The sequence below is a fragment of the Solea solea genome, chromosome 5 (genome assembly GCF_958295425.1).
Source record: "Solea solea chromosome 5, fSolSol10.1, whole genome shotgun sequence".
NCBI lineage: Eukaryota > Metazoa > Chordata > Actinopteri > Pleuronectiformes > Soleidae > Solea > Solea solea.
The window spans coordinates 4702671-4718808 of record NC_081138.1 but is presented as its reverse complement, the minus strand read 5'-3'; the positions used below and the strand labels follow the sequence as shown (position 1 = coordinate 4718808).

The 16138-nt window shown below is 43.9% G+C and overlaps 1 protein-coding gene across 1 annotated transcript; it reads right to left on the bottom strand.

The window, feature by feature from the left end:
• Nucleotides 1-8760: 8760 nt before the first annotated feature.
• On the bottom strand, nt 8761-14460 carry si:dkey-56m19.5 (calphotin). The gene is made up of 2 exons (XM_058630105.1): nt 14217-14460; nt 8761-11462 (listed from the first exon to the last, which is right to left on the bottom strand). The coding sequence occupies exon 2, from the start codon at nt 11452-11454 to the stop codon at nt 9322-9324; it is 2133 nt and encodes a 710-aa protein (XP_058486088.1). The 5' UTR covers nt 11455-11462; nt 14217-14460; the 3' UTR covers nt 8761-9321.
• Between the last annotated feature and the right edge of the window lie 1678 nt (nt 14461-16138).

Here is a 16138-nt window from a genome sequence, read left to right as displayed (position 1 = left end):
GGCTCCCTCATTCATGCTAAAACACACACTTCTATACCTGTGAGGACCCTTTTCGACCCAATCCCTCCCTTTAAACTGCACCCAAGACTTAACTTAAAGCTGCAATGTGTAACTTTTAACATCTACAGAGCCGGACACAACGTGACAAGTTTCCCAGCTAACTTTGAGAGCTCTTGAATTGGTTTCTTATTTGCAGATGTTTTCATAAGAAAAAAAAAAGTAAGAATACATTTCCCCGAGCAAGTACATGACGTCATACTGAGAATCTCAATGCTGATTGGCCACCGCATCAGCGCCATTTTTCACGAAAGTATGCAATTTTGTTGCGTAGCTGTGCGCCAAACTCGGCCCGGGCGACGCAAATATCGCATCTGTGCATTGACTTTGTATGTTGTCGTGGTACAAATTTGTGGCGTGAGCACAGCATAAGGCTACAAAAGGTGAGTGTCCCAATACTTGTACTAGAGCTATACTAGAGCTATGGGGGCTAGCTAGCTCCTCAAATTGCGATTTTTCAATGGACAGTTATAAGATTTTTTCCAGGTAACAAAACCCAACATTGTGGAAGGTTGTCGGTTCGATTCCCGCCTATAGAATAGAATGTGCTATATGAACGTGTGAGTGAATATGTGTGAATGGGTGATTAGCAAAAACTTTTGTAAAGCAGTTCTGAGTGGTCATCAAGACTTATATAAATACAGACCATTTACCATTTAATGTCACCGCGATAAAGCCAATGATGCTTAGCGTGCTGTGTCGCTACGCTAAACACGACAGACTAAACTGCTCCACCAGTGTCCCGAGGCCTTGACGACATCTTCTGACATCACACTAGCAATTAAACAACAGCTGACCACGACCGCTCACGTGATGATGTGTCACATTCTTGACGGAGTGTCCCATTTCGTCAGGCTACATTTGAACCCACTAGCCCTTGTAACTCAGTTCCAGGGGCTAGTGGGAAGGGGCAAAGGTTAGCAGTGAACATGAAAAATGGGATTGGGCCCAAGTCTTGACCTTCAGACAAAGATGTGAGGGGTGGCTAATATGTCCCTGACCTCCTGTACATATCGACTCTTTCTCTTTCCAGGCCTAAAAGTCACATTAGTCCTCATAAAGGCGGACATTTGAGATCACATACTCCTACAGAGAGAGAGGGAGAGGGTCAGAGAGTGAGTTACTGCTCCAACAGGTTAGTAAAGACATCAAACATGACAGATTATATCGCTCCACTGGTTTTGTATCTTGTCTTCCCTCCCCGTCCTGTTACGTTCTCTGTTCCTACCCCGCTTACCTTTGACTCCATCTCTTTCGTCCTTGCCCTGTCCATGCTGTCTTTCAAACGGCAGAGGTCAGTTCATTTTGTATGAATAATTCACCGGGGGCCACACAGCCAGTGTACAGTGGCTGTCTTAAACAAGCAGCGGCTTTTGATTTAGCTCTGCCACCAGAGAACCGGTGAAGGTCTTTTCTCCCCGGTGGACACTCCTGTGCAGCCATCGTGTCTGAGGCTAAGACTGTTTACAACTGGAATTCAATTACAAGGGAGCAAACACAGTTTAGTGTGTTTTATCTTAGTAAGAAAATAGATACGTGAGTGAAAGTGTTTTTTGTGTCAATATACTGAAACAAATGTAGGTTAATTGCCTCGCATTGCCACTTAGAGCGAACGGCATCGACAGTGGAGTCCAAAAGTCTGAGACTGCTTCGGACTTCAGGACCATTTTCGATTTTGCTTTTCTAAGCTTGGCTTATTTTTGGTTGGTAGGAGGAGAGATGATGATTGAGATGAAAAAGAGAAATAGTGCAATGATCGAAGTGTATAGAACATCTCTAGCTTGTAGCCCTCATTTGGGTCTTCAGAGTCCATTAATCTTGAGAAAGAGCCACTTTGGGTAGACCCGTTCAACCCCGTAGTGCAAATATATAATCTAACGTCAATCACACTCATATGTGCCACATTCTATCGTCTATTTTCCTCAAAATGTCAATTGTGTGCTTTTGAAGAAGACCAAAAACTAGCATTCAGGCTATTCAGTATGTTTTGACTTCCTGATTGACTTCACCAAGGAAACTGGAAGACTCCATCCGTTTGTCATATACAGTCAATGGTAGGGCCAGACTACATATGGGCATGGAAATTATTCACTTCCTCTTCTTCCTGCAGAAACGATGTTGGTGTCTAGGTCATAGTTCTCCACTTATGTAATCCCTCTCCACACTTTACCGCCGGGCTGCTGGCTGCTGTAGTTCAAATTTGATGTGACAGCAGTGGTTTCCACCTCAGTTACACATGTTCGAGCAGTAGGCAAAATAAAATGTAAAAAAAAAACACCTGACAACTGAGGTGAGAGCTGGAGAGACCAAAATAAACAAGGTTTCATTTACTTTTTACTACTTTGTCCTCTATATGGGTGCTGGAGCTAATCCCATCTGAACGGTGGGGTCCATCGCAGAGCCGAAACAACCATTCATACTCATATTCACACCTACAGTCAGTTTAGAGTGTCCAGGTGACCTAATCTGTGTGTTTTTGGACTGTGGGAGAGTAAAACTTCTAGCCTCTGCACCACCGTGTGACACCACGTAACAGTGCATTTCTAAGTTTGGTAATACTTCACTCACGTTATCCTTAAAATGAAATCACATCAGTGCTCGATTCCATGATATCAACAATATCAGACACAGCACTGGAGTGTACACATGAAAAGTGGCCAAGGAGGGGAGTAAACTTCTCACCGCATATTTCTCTGGAACGTACAGAGCCTGGAGGCTCGATCAAGGTGACTGCACACAGAGTGAGTTTTCCATCTCTAATCTAAAACACACACTGGGAGTTTGCGCTCCTTGTAAGCAGCCACTCGTTTGCAGTGCGGGCTGAGGTAACCGAGAGTGCGGAATTGTTGTTTCATCATTGTGAGGACGATTACATATAGTTAAATGCTTCTCAATAACTGAGTTATGAAGATTGGACTTGTTTGTGTCAATGAATCCGTTTTGGAAAGTTCCACAAATGATGGGATGCACTTTCAGAGTCCAGGGTTGTGTCTAGGGTGTCCAGATTTTTAAAGAATGATGGCCACAGTGTAGCAGTAGTGGAGAGTGGTCTCCACTTTCACTTTGGAGCTATACCCCAGCAAACGCTGTGACATTGAAAGTTGCTGATTTAACAACCCTGAGCTCAGAAAATCTCAGCAGGTGTTGAGCCAAAATGAAAACTGAGATAATGTCCACACTGCTACCTGCTGCCACCTTTAGTTAAAGGTCCAGTATGTAACATTTAGGAGGGTTTATTGGCAGAAATTGAATATACTCTCGATACATGAGTTTGTGTAATTGTATACTTGCTTGAAAATCAACTTTTATTGCTTGGAAATTACTTTTTTTGCCTTAGAATAAGACTTTTTGATGTACTTTAGACAAGGACGTTACTGAAGGATCACCATGTTTCTACAGCAGCTAATGACGAGACTGCAGATTATAACAAACGGAGAACTTTCCCAAACCTTCCCACTCCCTTCCCAAGTGGATCAGGGAACATCATTATTCTTAAATGTGTGTAGTAAGTTTTATCCTACTACACAATTACCCTGAAATCTTTAATGTCAGGATATTTCTATAGTAAGTTCAAGATTGGGTTAAAAGTAAATTCAGTAAATTCATAAAGGAAGCAAGTGAAGGCCACAAAGAAAAGGTTTTAAAGAGATAATAAGCATTTAACCCATCTTTATGCAACATGTACTGTATATAAAGATTGACACTGATCCTTCCCCTATTTAACGTCTTGTGAAGACATGAATGAACACACTGTGTGTGGAGGAAGAGGAGGAGTTAGTGGTTGAAGCAGAATTTCAGTCACTTTTTCTTGCTTTTTCTCTACAGAGTGCCTCCTACAGTTTTGGAGTAAAAACTCACCACTGACGCTCTCTGTTTTTTAATTCTCGACATTCGAAAAGCCATCCAGTGTTGTGTGTGTGTGTGGCAATTCATGTTTCTCCCGAGATCTGAGACTGTGTGGGACATTCACGAGACTTCCTGATTCTGAGGTCTCCAGGTCAGTGGCTCAGGTCTTGCAGGGGGAGTGGAGACAGCCCTCAATGGCACTCATGGCTAGCCCTGTTGTCCCTGTGTGTGTGTGTGTGGGTCTTCTCTGGGTTCTCCGGTTTCCCCCTACATGTCCAAAAACATGCAGAGGTTAATTGGTGTGAGTTTGTGAGTGAACGATTGTGCGTCTCTAAACATGGACGACTTGGCGACCTGTCCAGGTTGTACCCTGTTGTCAGCTGGGATTGGCACCAGCAGCCCCGCGACCCTCATGCGGAGGATAAAGCCGAAGGCGATGAACGAATGAAGCCGTTAAATCAGGGTTAAAAAAAAAATCCTGCGTAGTCGTGCTTTAAGAAAACCAGATGTAAAGTAAGTACATCTGAGAATCCTAAAGGAAGTGTTTGGAAGCCGAGTGTAAATACAGTTCACACAGATACTGATGATCTCTCTCGAACACACACACATGCAGGCAAACTGTAAAGTGCTCACTCAGCACCGCAGCTGCATCAGCACAGTTCTTTGTGTGTGTGTGTGTGTGAGGACTTAAGGGTGATGGGATCTCTGGGCAGACAAAGGGGAATCAGTGCTGCTCTCAGCATCCATTAGACAAACCCCACGGATCAATATTGATTCTTACTAGCACCGAGCTCTGTCTAATAGGCTTCTGCTTGCCCTGATACAATGACAGCATTAGTGCACACGTCCAGATGGATGGATTCGGAGGGGGGGGGTGGGAGTCTCCGCCACAGATGGAACAGAGAGAAAGTGATCAAGAGGCAAAAAAAACAAGAGAGTGATAAAAGAGGCTAAACACATCTGTTGGAGATGAAAGACAAGGCAGTGACAGCGATAATGTGAGCGAGAGAGAAGTTGTAGTGTGCTGATGCAGGCGCAACAGACGACGAATCCACGAAACAGACTTCTTCCTTTTACTTAATGCATCTTAGTCAGTTACTTAGTGCGTCGGGTCTTGACGGGCCACTTAAGGCGGAGAGCGCGGGAGAGGAAGCCAGTCGCAATAAAAGCGTGAGACGTTAGTGAACGTCTCTGAGTCGCGTCTGTCTGGGATTAGACAGAGTGAAAATTGAGATGTTGTTTTTTTTTTTGGGGGGGGGGGGGGTTGCGTTGTGTATTTCCCTGCGTGTACTTCAGCTGGAATAATAAATAGTGATCAGCTGTTGCTGTCATTTGGCCACCCGACTCTTATTATCCACTCAGTCGGTTTGAACGGCTGGAGAGGGGGAACTGGAACATCTAATAACATTGGAAAGCATTTCGGAGGTCTGAGTCGTCTTAAAGGTTCCCTGTGTGGAAGCACGTGGGGCTTTGCGGTGGTTTAATAAGACCGACCTCTAGATAAGGCATGTAAATACACTCATGCTCAATATTGCATCAGGCAAGTTCAGTGAAGGGTGAAATGCCTCAGTGTTAGAGAAGGAAACATTCGTTTCAATCCGCTTTTATGAGCCACAATATTCAAATTTGGTTATTTCTGGGTTGTTTTTCCCTCTACATTTTAATATTAATTAGTATAAAGAGAAGGTTTTGCGTAACCTCCATTCACATTAGCATTAAAATCTAAATCTGACAACCTCTGTCGTGTTTTTGAGACTTGGAAACAATCTTTGACTTAGTTTGTTACTGATTACCGTCTCCGGTGAGGTTATGTTTTCATCCATGTCTTTCTATTTGTTCATCTATTTGTGAGAAAAGGTAAAGGACACATTTTGATGACATTTACAGGGGATGTAGGTTATGGCCCAAGGAAGAAATGAATAGATTTTGATGGTGATACAAATCCAGATTTTTGGATTTTTCTTGAGCGAGACAGAGGAGTGTATTAACATTGTAGGAAACTACACAGCCTTTGTGCTCAGCCTTTGGTTTTATTGTAATTCTAAATATTATTATATTATTATTATATTAAATATTCCTGATCCAGTACTGGAATTGACTTTGTTAGTGTGCTTATTGTTGTAAATATTTGCATTTAAACCACATTTTTGGTGAAAAACACCGCAGCGTTTGCCGCTTTCCATTTATCTGATTCAAAATATGGCGACTTGCAAACCTTGCAAAGCGCTGTCAAATCAAAAGGTCCTCGCCTCCCTCTTGAATGTGCGTTATCGAGTGGTTTCTTTGTCAATTTTGTTCAAAGATTCAAAGAAAAAGAAAAATCAGACAGATATTTTTCCCTGTACTGCTTTTGCACTGCTTCTGTATAATCCGACAAATGTTTTAAACTTAAAACCAAGTTTGAAAGCGCTTATACACAGTCAATAATTAGCTGCATACGTTAAGTTTAACTCAGTAAACCATACATAAACGTACCAAAGGATTATATAGAATCCCTATATACGATGGTATATAATTTGTTTTACTCCTTTTCCCACTTTCCTCTCCTTCATGCATGCACACTTACGTATTACCAATGAATCAACCATTTAAGTTTGTGAGTAGAGGAGTTTGTTAAATAAGGCAGAGCAATGATTCCTGGACCTGCGTTTTTGATTCTCTGCCAGAAGGGGGGAGGGAAGGGGGTTGGATTGAAAACCTAATATGTCAGAGCCTTGTGAATTTTCTCATGATATAGCCGTTGGATTTGGTCCGTGTTTTCTTTTCTGCTTCTCCGAGGCATCCGTTGCGGACAGCTAAAGCCTGCGGGCAAGCCTCTGCGCACGGGGGAAAAGCGAGGCTGAGACACAGTCTGAGCTTTGTGTGGGGGGGGGGGGGAGACGGACTTGCGTATAGAGCGCATAGTGTTGGGGTAACCAGGCAGTGCAGCTGGCTTTTCACAAGTATGCAACATTAGGGCTGTGTTTAAATCAAAACCTGAAAGACAAGGACCCAGTTCTCCCACACCAAAACACAAAAAAGGGGACAGCGAGTGAAGGGCAGCGAGGGAGGCAGAGGAATGTGGACATGACATGCCTTTAAAATACACCTTCAGGAGAATGACTATGTAAATGATAGCTTTAGCAAATAAGGTCAAATAAACGGAGTTTCAAATCAAAAACGGCCATACTGCAATTGCCATTCAGCTCAGTTTGGATGGACGCCCTTGTACCTTTTATTCACAGGAGTTGGCCGACTTTCAGAAACCCAACAACCCTTAGTTTGTGTGTTCAGTGTATAATGTATGTATACTCCAACTGTGGATATATTTTTTTACACGCAATTTCAGGAATTAAGAAGAAAAAAACGTGCAGGCACGTTCATCCTCCTGGCCCCTTAAACCCTCTCCACCACATTCCTTTAATATAATGTGCAGGAGCTGGAGTATTTTTCTTAAAGGAACCAGAGAGAGCGCTGGTATGTGGAGGGACCCATTATGGAGCTACTTCAGTGGGATGTTTCTGTTATCTCCATCAGATCTCCCCTCATGATCTGACCCATGGTCCAGCAGTTATTTCAAGGTTGGTTGATCATATTTTCTCATTCTCATTCTCTCTCTCTCACACACACACATACATCGTCCACATAAGCATGAACACAAGTGAACTCTGTGAATGTGTGCGCATTAGCACCTGCACGACAAAGACCCTATGGTCTCTGACATTAGTGTGAGCAGCAGGCGTGGCGGCATTCTACAAGAAGACGTCAGGTCGGTGTCCAAACCTTTTTACCCCTGCCATGCACCGTCCACCACGAATCATCCCCAACGCATGTCTAATTTCAGTCCATGTAATACTATCACAGTGTCCATTGCCAGAAGAGATAATAGATCTTTGACATATTTTTTCTTCCTAAGTGCAACTTAAACCCCCTTTTCCGTTTCCTCTCCTAATGCAAGCGATCCTACCCCATTCCCCCCCCCCCCCTACTGGGATGGATCTGTGAGATGTTAGAAAATGTTGGCAAGGGCTGCTAGTGCTATTGAGGCTTTGAGGCTCAGGCTACATCCATCCATGCTACTACTACGCTTTTTAATTGAAAACAGTGTTTTGAGATCGGTATTTCATCCGAAGTTACCTGCACCCACACGAACACACCTGGAACTGTACTCTATGTCCTGTAGTACACTGAAAAGGACTTGAATCCTCTCTTTCTGTAGTTGTTTCTCAAAGTGTTCATCAATCAATCGGAAAAGGATCGCTGGTTAAACATGGTCATTGTTTTCAAATGTCTCCCTTTTGCCAGTCCAGACTAAAACACAGCCCCCGTGTTTTCAAACTACAAGCGGAAACAGTTGTGTTTTCAGACAGTAGGGTTGTCTGGACTCTCAAATGCAGTGTGTGGACAGTTTATTGGTAGAAATGTTGCATTTTTAAATGAAAACAGAGTAGTGTGGATTCAGTCTCATATATGTGAGAGACGTGATGAAGTCTACATATAAAAAAAAGAAAAATGGATTGATTTCTCTGGATGAAAGCCATTTATTTACCCAGTCGTGATGTGTGTTGGCGACACAAAATGGTGACAGCTCGTACTACCAACTAAAATATTTATAAAGTGGCCGGTGACCTACAGGACATTGCTCTTTGTACATGTGAATAATCAGCCAAACTTTGACCCGCTAGAGCTGATATGAACAGTGGTGCCAGTGTCTGGCACCACAGGCTACTCTTACTCTAATGCTTCTCCTGCAACGGCACAGTTTGTGATTTGACAGTTAGTTAAGATTCACTGACTAATTTAGTACAGAGACGAATGCAAAAGGAGAGTCGATGTTGTGTCATATGACGAGTGCACGGAAAGAAAGTAAGATCACTGTGGAGCGAATAACAAACTCTGTTTATTCTCTATTCTGAACAGTTTGAAATGAACAGTCCTCACACGTTAGCATTATTATAAAAGGCCAAAAACAGTTCATGTCTTTTCTCTCCATGTGGTAATAGAAAGGATATATGAAAGTCAAAATCACATAACATAATGGATGCTGTTCCAATAAACCACTTTGTAATATTCGCTGAGCTCACACGCTGACAGATTTACGCATTTCATTCATTAGTATCACATATTTACTGTCCTGTATCGTTGCTCTCCGCTGTTTCGCAGTCTACTCTGCACTCACACTTCAAATTCCAAACTCTCTCCACCTCAGTCTCCTCTGCTATCGCTCCCTCTCTCTCATCTTTCGCTCTCTCTTTCTATCCTAAAGTGGTTGCATTTCATTTTTGGTTACTCAAAGGAAACATCCCTTTGCCCCGAGTTACCACGATTGAACTTGCAGTGGTTACAGCATTTCAAAAAAGCCTAGCCTAGCCTTCATGGCTTTTTCACACCTTCAGAGGATTAAACTGTATTCACATTAATTTGAAAGGTGGCGTCTTTTCAGACTGCCTGAGTGACCTCATTGCCGAGGCCTTCCACCATGTCGGAGACTGCATCGGGAACTTCTTGGACGCCCCCACCCACGTTCACGTCCTTTTTCAGTTCAAAGTCACTCTGCTCCTTAATGGGCATCTCCTCCAGCTTGTCACTACCATTCACACATTCCGGTGTCTGTGTAACAGCAGAAGCTGTGCACTCTCCATTCACAGCTGGGTGTGCATCGTCTTCTGCCACATCCACTTCAGCAGAGGGACTCTCTAAATCTCCATTTTCCATCTTGTTTTCAACCGCGGGCTCTGGACAAGGCACCTCTTCGGCAGAAGCTTCAGCTTCAGCAGTAAAGCTGTTGGTGGATACAGACTCTGAGATGATAATCTCAGGGACAGATTCTGCTGCTTCTGGCTCAACAGTGGGGACCTCCCCCACTGCAGTCTCCAAGGCCTTAGGGGCTTCTTCCTCCACAGCCTCATGTTTAGCAGTGTCAGCTGCGGCTATGACTGGCTCCGGCTCAACTTCTTCTACTTGTTTCTCTGCAGGAACCTCTTGCTCAGGCTCTGGCTCTAGTACTTTCTCTGGTTCTTGCTCTAGTTTTGGCTCTGGTACTTCCTCTAGTTGAGGGGCTTGCTCTTGTTTGGGCTCTGGCTCAGATGGTTCCACCAACTCTGGCTCTGGTACCTGCTGTATCTGCTCTGCTACTGGTTTTTGTTCTGGCTCTGGCTCAAGGGTTTGCTCTGGTTCTGGGGCTTGTTCCTGTACTGGCTCTACAGTTGGTTCAACCACTGGCTCATGTTCACAGACAACAGCAGGTACCACTGTCTCTTCCACAGTTACTTCAGGCTCAATAACAGAGATGGGCTCTGGCTCCTCAGGTGCCTCCTCTGTGCTGGCAGGAACATCGTCTGTCTCTGGAGAAGCTGCTGCAATAGGGTGCTCCTCAGATGCAACTACAAGCTCAGATTCTGCTTCATGTTGCACAGGTTCTTCTGAGAGTTCCTCTGCTTCAGCTGTGGCCTCTGGGAGACTCTGTGCTGGTGCTTGGTCTTCTACCACAGGGGCCTCTGGAAATCTCTGTACTGGTGCTTGGTCTTCTACCACTGAGGCCGACGCCTCTGTTGCCACAACTGGTTGCTCTGCTGGAACACATTCCTCTGTTATTACAACATCTTCTTGTACTACTGGGCCTGCATCTTCTGATGTTACTGGTTCTGCTGCTACTTGTGCAGATTCCTCTTTCTCCAAAACTAATTCTTCTGCAACTGGAGTTGCCTCTATTTCTTGTGCAGCAGGTTCTTCTGATACTGGAGCTGATTCCTCTACTGCTGCTGCAGGAGGTTCATCTGCAACTGTAGGTGCTTCCTTGGCTGCTGCCGTTACTAGTTCTTCTGTTACTGGAGCTACAGCAGGTTCTTCTGATACTGGAGCTACAGCAGGTTCTTCTGATACTGGAGGTGCCTCCTTTGCTGGTGCAGCAGGTTCTTCTGATACTGGAGCAGCAACAGGTTCTTCTGATACTGAAGCTTCCTCCTTTGCTGGTGCAGCAGGCTCCTCTGATACTGGAGCAGCAGCAGGTTCTGGTTCTACTGGTTCTTCTGTTACTGGAGCTACAGCAGGTTCTTCTGATACTGGAGCTACAGCAGGTTCTTCTGATACTGAAGCTTCCTCCTTTGCTGGTACAGCAGGCTCCTCTGATACTGGAGCAGCAGCAGGTTCTTCTGATACTGGAGCTGTTTTCTCTACTGCTGCTGGAGGAGGTTCATCTGCAGCTGCTTCCTCAGATGTTGCTGCAGGTTCTTTTGTTGAGAGTGGAGCTGCTTCCTCAGCTGCTGCAATTAGTGCCTGTACTGGAGCAGCCTCCTCTGGAGCTACGGCAGCTGTTTCTTCTGGAGGCGCAGATTTAGGCTCTTCTGGAGCTTTTACAGCCTCAGTTACTGCTGCCACAGCTGACGCTGCGGTTTCCTTCACCACATTGTCTGCCTCAGCCGTCAACTCTGCCTCAGCCCCAGCAGGTGGGACTCCGTCCTTCTCTTGAGCAGATTCCTCTACAGAAGCAGCTACTGCTGTGACCTCATCCTTCGTTTCCTTTGGGTCAGTCACGTCATATCCCTTCCTCCTCCTGCTCAGTTTTCCTCCCATGATGTCTCCTGCAGGAGCAAGTACATGAAGATGTCATTGAACATGAGAAATAAAGCACAGTGTCTCTGAGCTGTGGTAACAAAAAGACCCCAGACTGACCTATGGTGTCACGTGTTTGCTGATGATACTCTTAATTTACTCATGTATGTTTAATTACCTCTCTGTCTGTCTGTCTGTCTGTTGGCATGAATTGCTTATATACTACTGATACAATTATTGCACTTTGAGGAGGAATGTACAGGCAGAGTCTTAACTATTTAACTACTACTATACTACTGATATTTCAGGCCCATGCCCAAGTCACATGACCGGTCAGGTGCACATATTGAGTCTTTGCTGCATTTCTTTCTGTCCAAAGAAGGGCTTGGGCTCGAAATATTATTTTTCTAAGGGCAACAACTGATGGAAATGAAAGATAATTCAAGTGGCTTTGAATGTGGCATGGTTGTTGGTGCCAGATAGGCTGGTCTGAGTATTTCAGAAACTGCTCAACTACTGGGATTTCCGTGCACAATAATCTCTAGGGTTTACACAGAGTGGTCCAAAAAAAAGCAGAAATATCCAGTGAGCAACAGGCAAAAATATCTCGTTGATGCCAGAGGTCAGAGAATGACCAGATAACCAAGATAGCGCGTTACAAACAAGGCATGAAGAAGATTATCTATGAACACACAACACATTAAACCTTGAAGCAGATGGACCATACTGAATGCAAGTCTTGACACTTTATTAGGTGACATGTGTACCTAATAAAGTGGCTGGTAGGTCTATTGTTGTAAACCAGAAGTTCAATTAGGAACTGTATGTGTCCAATAAACCCATAACTGAGGCGAACACCTATAGATAACAAATATAACAATCTCAGTGAGGGAGGAACTGTGGGTGAGTGTCGCAAAAAAAACACCAGAACCTGCAGGTACAAACCACGATAATACATGTGCATGTGCACAAATTCTGTTCATGGGACAAAGAGCTGCGTGTCGTTCTTTGTGTTAATGTCACGACTCAGTTGTAGCAGTAGAGGAAGACCCAGTGATTGCTACACTTCAACTTCCCCTCGGTGACAGTAGAGAACTGGGAAGTTCGTCTTTATGTTACTAGAGCTGCGTGGTTCTGTGCAGATATGCTAATTTGACTGGTCTCTTGTTTCAGTGTGCCCAAGACCACCATATAGAAATATTTGAAATATTACATAGGGAGGGAGGGAGCAGCATGGGTGTGCAGGTGCCATCAATGTGGTAACTGTCCCTAGTGCTGCAGTGGAGCAATTAAGACGGGATTCACCACATACCAGGCTGCTTTTAATGAAAATGTTAGTATTAGTGATTCAGATTTGGATGAATTTGTTTGGTGGATGACTGCCCAAGGAAGAAATGATTTGAGTTTGGTGGCGCTCTTGATCCAGACACAATCATCTTAAACCTTGGCAGAGGTTTGCACTCCCAGAGTGCTTCCTAGTTCTGCTTACAGTTCTAATTCATCATACTGACTTTTTTATGTGGCTGACTTGTTACACCACCACCACTCCCCCAACCCCCACCCCCCCCCCCCCACCCCATTTTTTTCTCCTCTTTTTGCCAAAACCCCACATGTCTGAGGCCTCCACATCAGACAAAGCAAAATGTATGAGAAAAACAAAGGAGAGCGCTGCATTGGTTTACCGAAATATCAGAGGAAATCGGCTAATCATGAAGGGAAAAAACGATCGTCTATTCATGCCTGCATGTCCTTTCAGTCTTAAGGGAGAATCGTTAGGATGGAGTCAAAAAGAAAGACATCTGAGGCACTATAATATAATCATTTTATATTGTTTTACTCCAGATTGATAGGACAGTCATTCTTGTGAATTGTGAATATACTACAGCAAAGTGTATAAATGAGGAGACCCCCTCCCTTCCCTTTTTTTTTTTCTTTTTTCTTATCTTTTTAGAAGAATCTAATCTCAGTGGATTGAAAGTGACTATTTTCAGGTCAATATTAATGATACATCAATATGTACCGTAGACGCAAGGCTTTTTGTTCATTTTAAGAGGAGAGACACACACACACACACACCGGTAGCATGTGCTGTGTGTGACCGGCGCTAACAAAGGATGGTGATTCCTCACCAGCATCTGCTCGCTGACAAAAGTAACGGGCCTGGTTAAGTTTAAGCAGAAACCACAGCTACAACACAGTGGGAGCGACACAATAACCCACGAGGCTACCATACATGGTAATTACACTGGCCTGCACACTTATACAAACTGGCCACGGACACTTGAGATAAAAGCTGCCTCCATCCCCCATTTCATTTCAAACCACACACCCACCCACCCACTGCTGTGCCTCCCTCAGCTGCTCTGCCCCCCTTTTTTCTCTCTCCTACACCAGCATTTCAAACTGTCCGACACATTAAAAAGGAAAAGGATATTCGTTACACAAGAAATAGTGTGCTTATAATGCATTTGTAATGCCATAACTTTGATTTGTGCTTTTGCCTGCCACAAATATGATGTTTTAGAAATGAAAGCAGAGAAGAGGCAGCAGGTTTCATTACATCCACCCACCGAGAGAGAGAAAATCTTAAAGAATCCTGTCTTTAATGTAACACATTTGCATACTTGGCCAAAGGAGAGAGGGAACAATAGGTAATCTTCTGCTCAAATGCATTTTTTCCTCTCTCTCTCGCTCTCACTCATTCACTTCACTTTCTTTCTTTCTTTCTTGCTTAAACTCAACGGAAAAAAAAAATCACACATGTGTAAAAATAAGATACTGACCTGTATTCCTGTGCTATCAGTCACACTACTTCTTCGTTCTCTTCTTGTTCTCCTCCAGGCTCCGGGGCTGGATGTGTGATAATGGAGTGACAGCTGCAGATTCCACCCCTGCTCTCAGAGGTGCAGTCTGGAAAGAGGAGGAGGAGGAGGAGGTGGTGGTGGTGGTGGAGGAGGAGGAGGAGGCTGTTGCAACCGAGGAGAGGAGTGGAGTGGAGCCCCCTCACAGTTCTCTCGACATCTGTCGCTGGTATCACAGTCCAGCCTTCCCCACCAGTGCAGGCTCTCCCCTCCCAGTCTTTTAACCCCTCCTCCCCCTGCACACACCCTCTATCTGCCGAGCACCGTTCTCTGTTGCAGCCATGATGAGGCCTGCTCACACAAACACACTCTGCTCAATCTACACAGAAAAATCACAATAACGTGCGTTCGTTTTCAACAATATAACAATAGCAAATAAAATCAAAACAGTTTTATTTGTATGTCATTAAATCTCAATGGGCTTATTGTGCATTCCATTTACATCGGAAGTGGGAACTGGGAGTGACCGCACCTTTTGTTTGACTGGTTTCAGTTGAAAATTCGGATAAAAAAAACATGGACATGTATAGAAATTGAGCGATATTACGTGTACAACTGACTTAATGTGCAACTAACGAGACAGACGCACAAAAAGAAAACATTTAGCTATCTTGGATTTCTACTCCGAGTTGGAAATCCGACTTTAGGAGTTCCAGTTGAAGGAACGCCCCCTCAACTTGGAAATTCCAACTTCCGTCTACAACTGGAACGCACCATTACCCTTCTCGTTGCATTTTGCCCCCTCTATGGTGTTTTTCGCATTAAAATAGCATGGTTTTGAAGATTTTTGAAGAAATCCACTTAAAAAGGGTGAGTTAATGTACAGTCGTTACCGTTTTCAAACGTTCACTTCTGTCCCTCATTCAAACTCAGCAGCAAGTGAATGATATTTTCAAGTAAGAGACTTTCGTGTTTCACACTTTTTCTTTACAGGTTCTCTCAGTGAAACTGGGAGAGAAACGCTGGTGACACCAATTCATGTTGATGGACTAATGATAGGTTTGCATCACTCGCAACCCACCACCCTGGTATCCACTTACAATATGGACATGAAAAGCAGCCCAAACTGGTTAGGTTTTCCTTTTTTTTTTTAAGGCTAATTGTGTTCACAAAAAAATGATCAATTTAATTTTACCATGTGCAGTGTTGGATCTAAAACATCCCAATGGTTTTGGTCATTTACAGGGTCTTTTCTATCCATGTGCAATCTTTGAAGGATCACATTTATAACTCATATTTCATACATTGGTGCACAACAGAGAGTATAATTGAGGAGACAGCGCCCTCTTCTGTTAAAATGTATTATGGTGATAATGGAACACTTACATTTACTTTATGGTTATTTGTGAGATGTTCTTTAAATAATGTGTGCTTTCTTCTTTGAAAAAAAAATATTATTAGCTGTGATTATGTATGAAATACAACTGGTGACAAATCTCTTTGCAGTTATTCTGTTCAAATCAAAGTCTTGGATTTTAGAAAATACTCTTGCTACACTGCTGCTGTCTCCCAAACCTCTATGAAAGAAAACAGACAAAAGAGAACCTGTCTTGTTTGTTGTCCTTGCTTGGCAGCCAGCGCAGCTAAACAGTGACAAAGGGGGTGGGGTGGGGGGGGCAGCAACGGCTGAGTTTCACATGATGCAAAAGCTCTGGAATGCATTCCCACATGAGTCTCAACTCCGTCAAAGCCAAAGCAGTCTGCTCCACACAGACACACGGAGAGGCCTTGGAAAAGCCTCCAGTTATCATTGTGTTCATGTCTAACGCTTGTTGGAGGTGGAGCTGGAGAAACACTGAAACAGGTGCTGGGATTAAAAGCAGCACCACCGGGGTGAGTGTGTG

Coding starts and splice junctions, on each gene's coding strand:
- si:dkey-56m19.5 (XM_058630105.1), bottom strand. CDS start 11,454: ATGGGAGGAAAACTGAGCAGGAGGAGGAAGGGATATGACGTGACTGAC.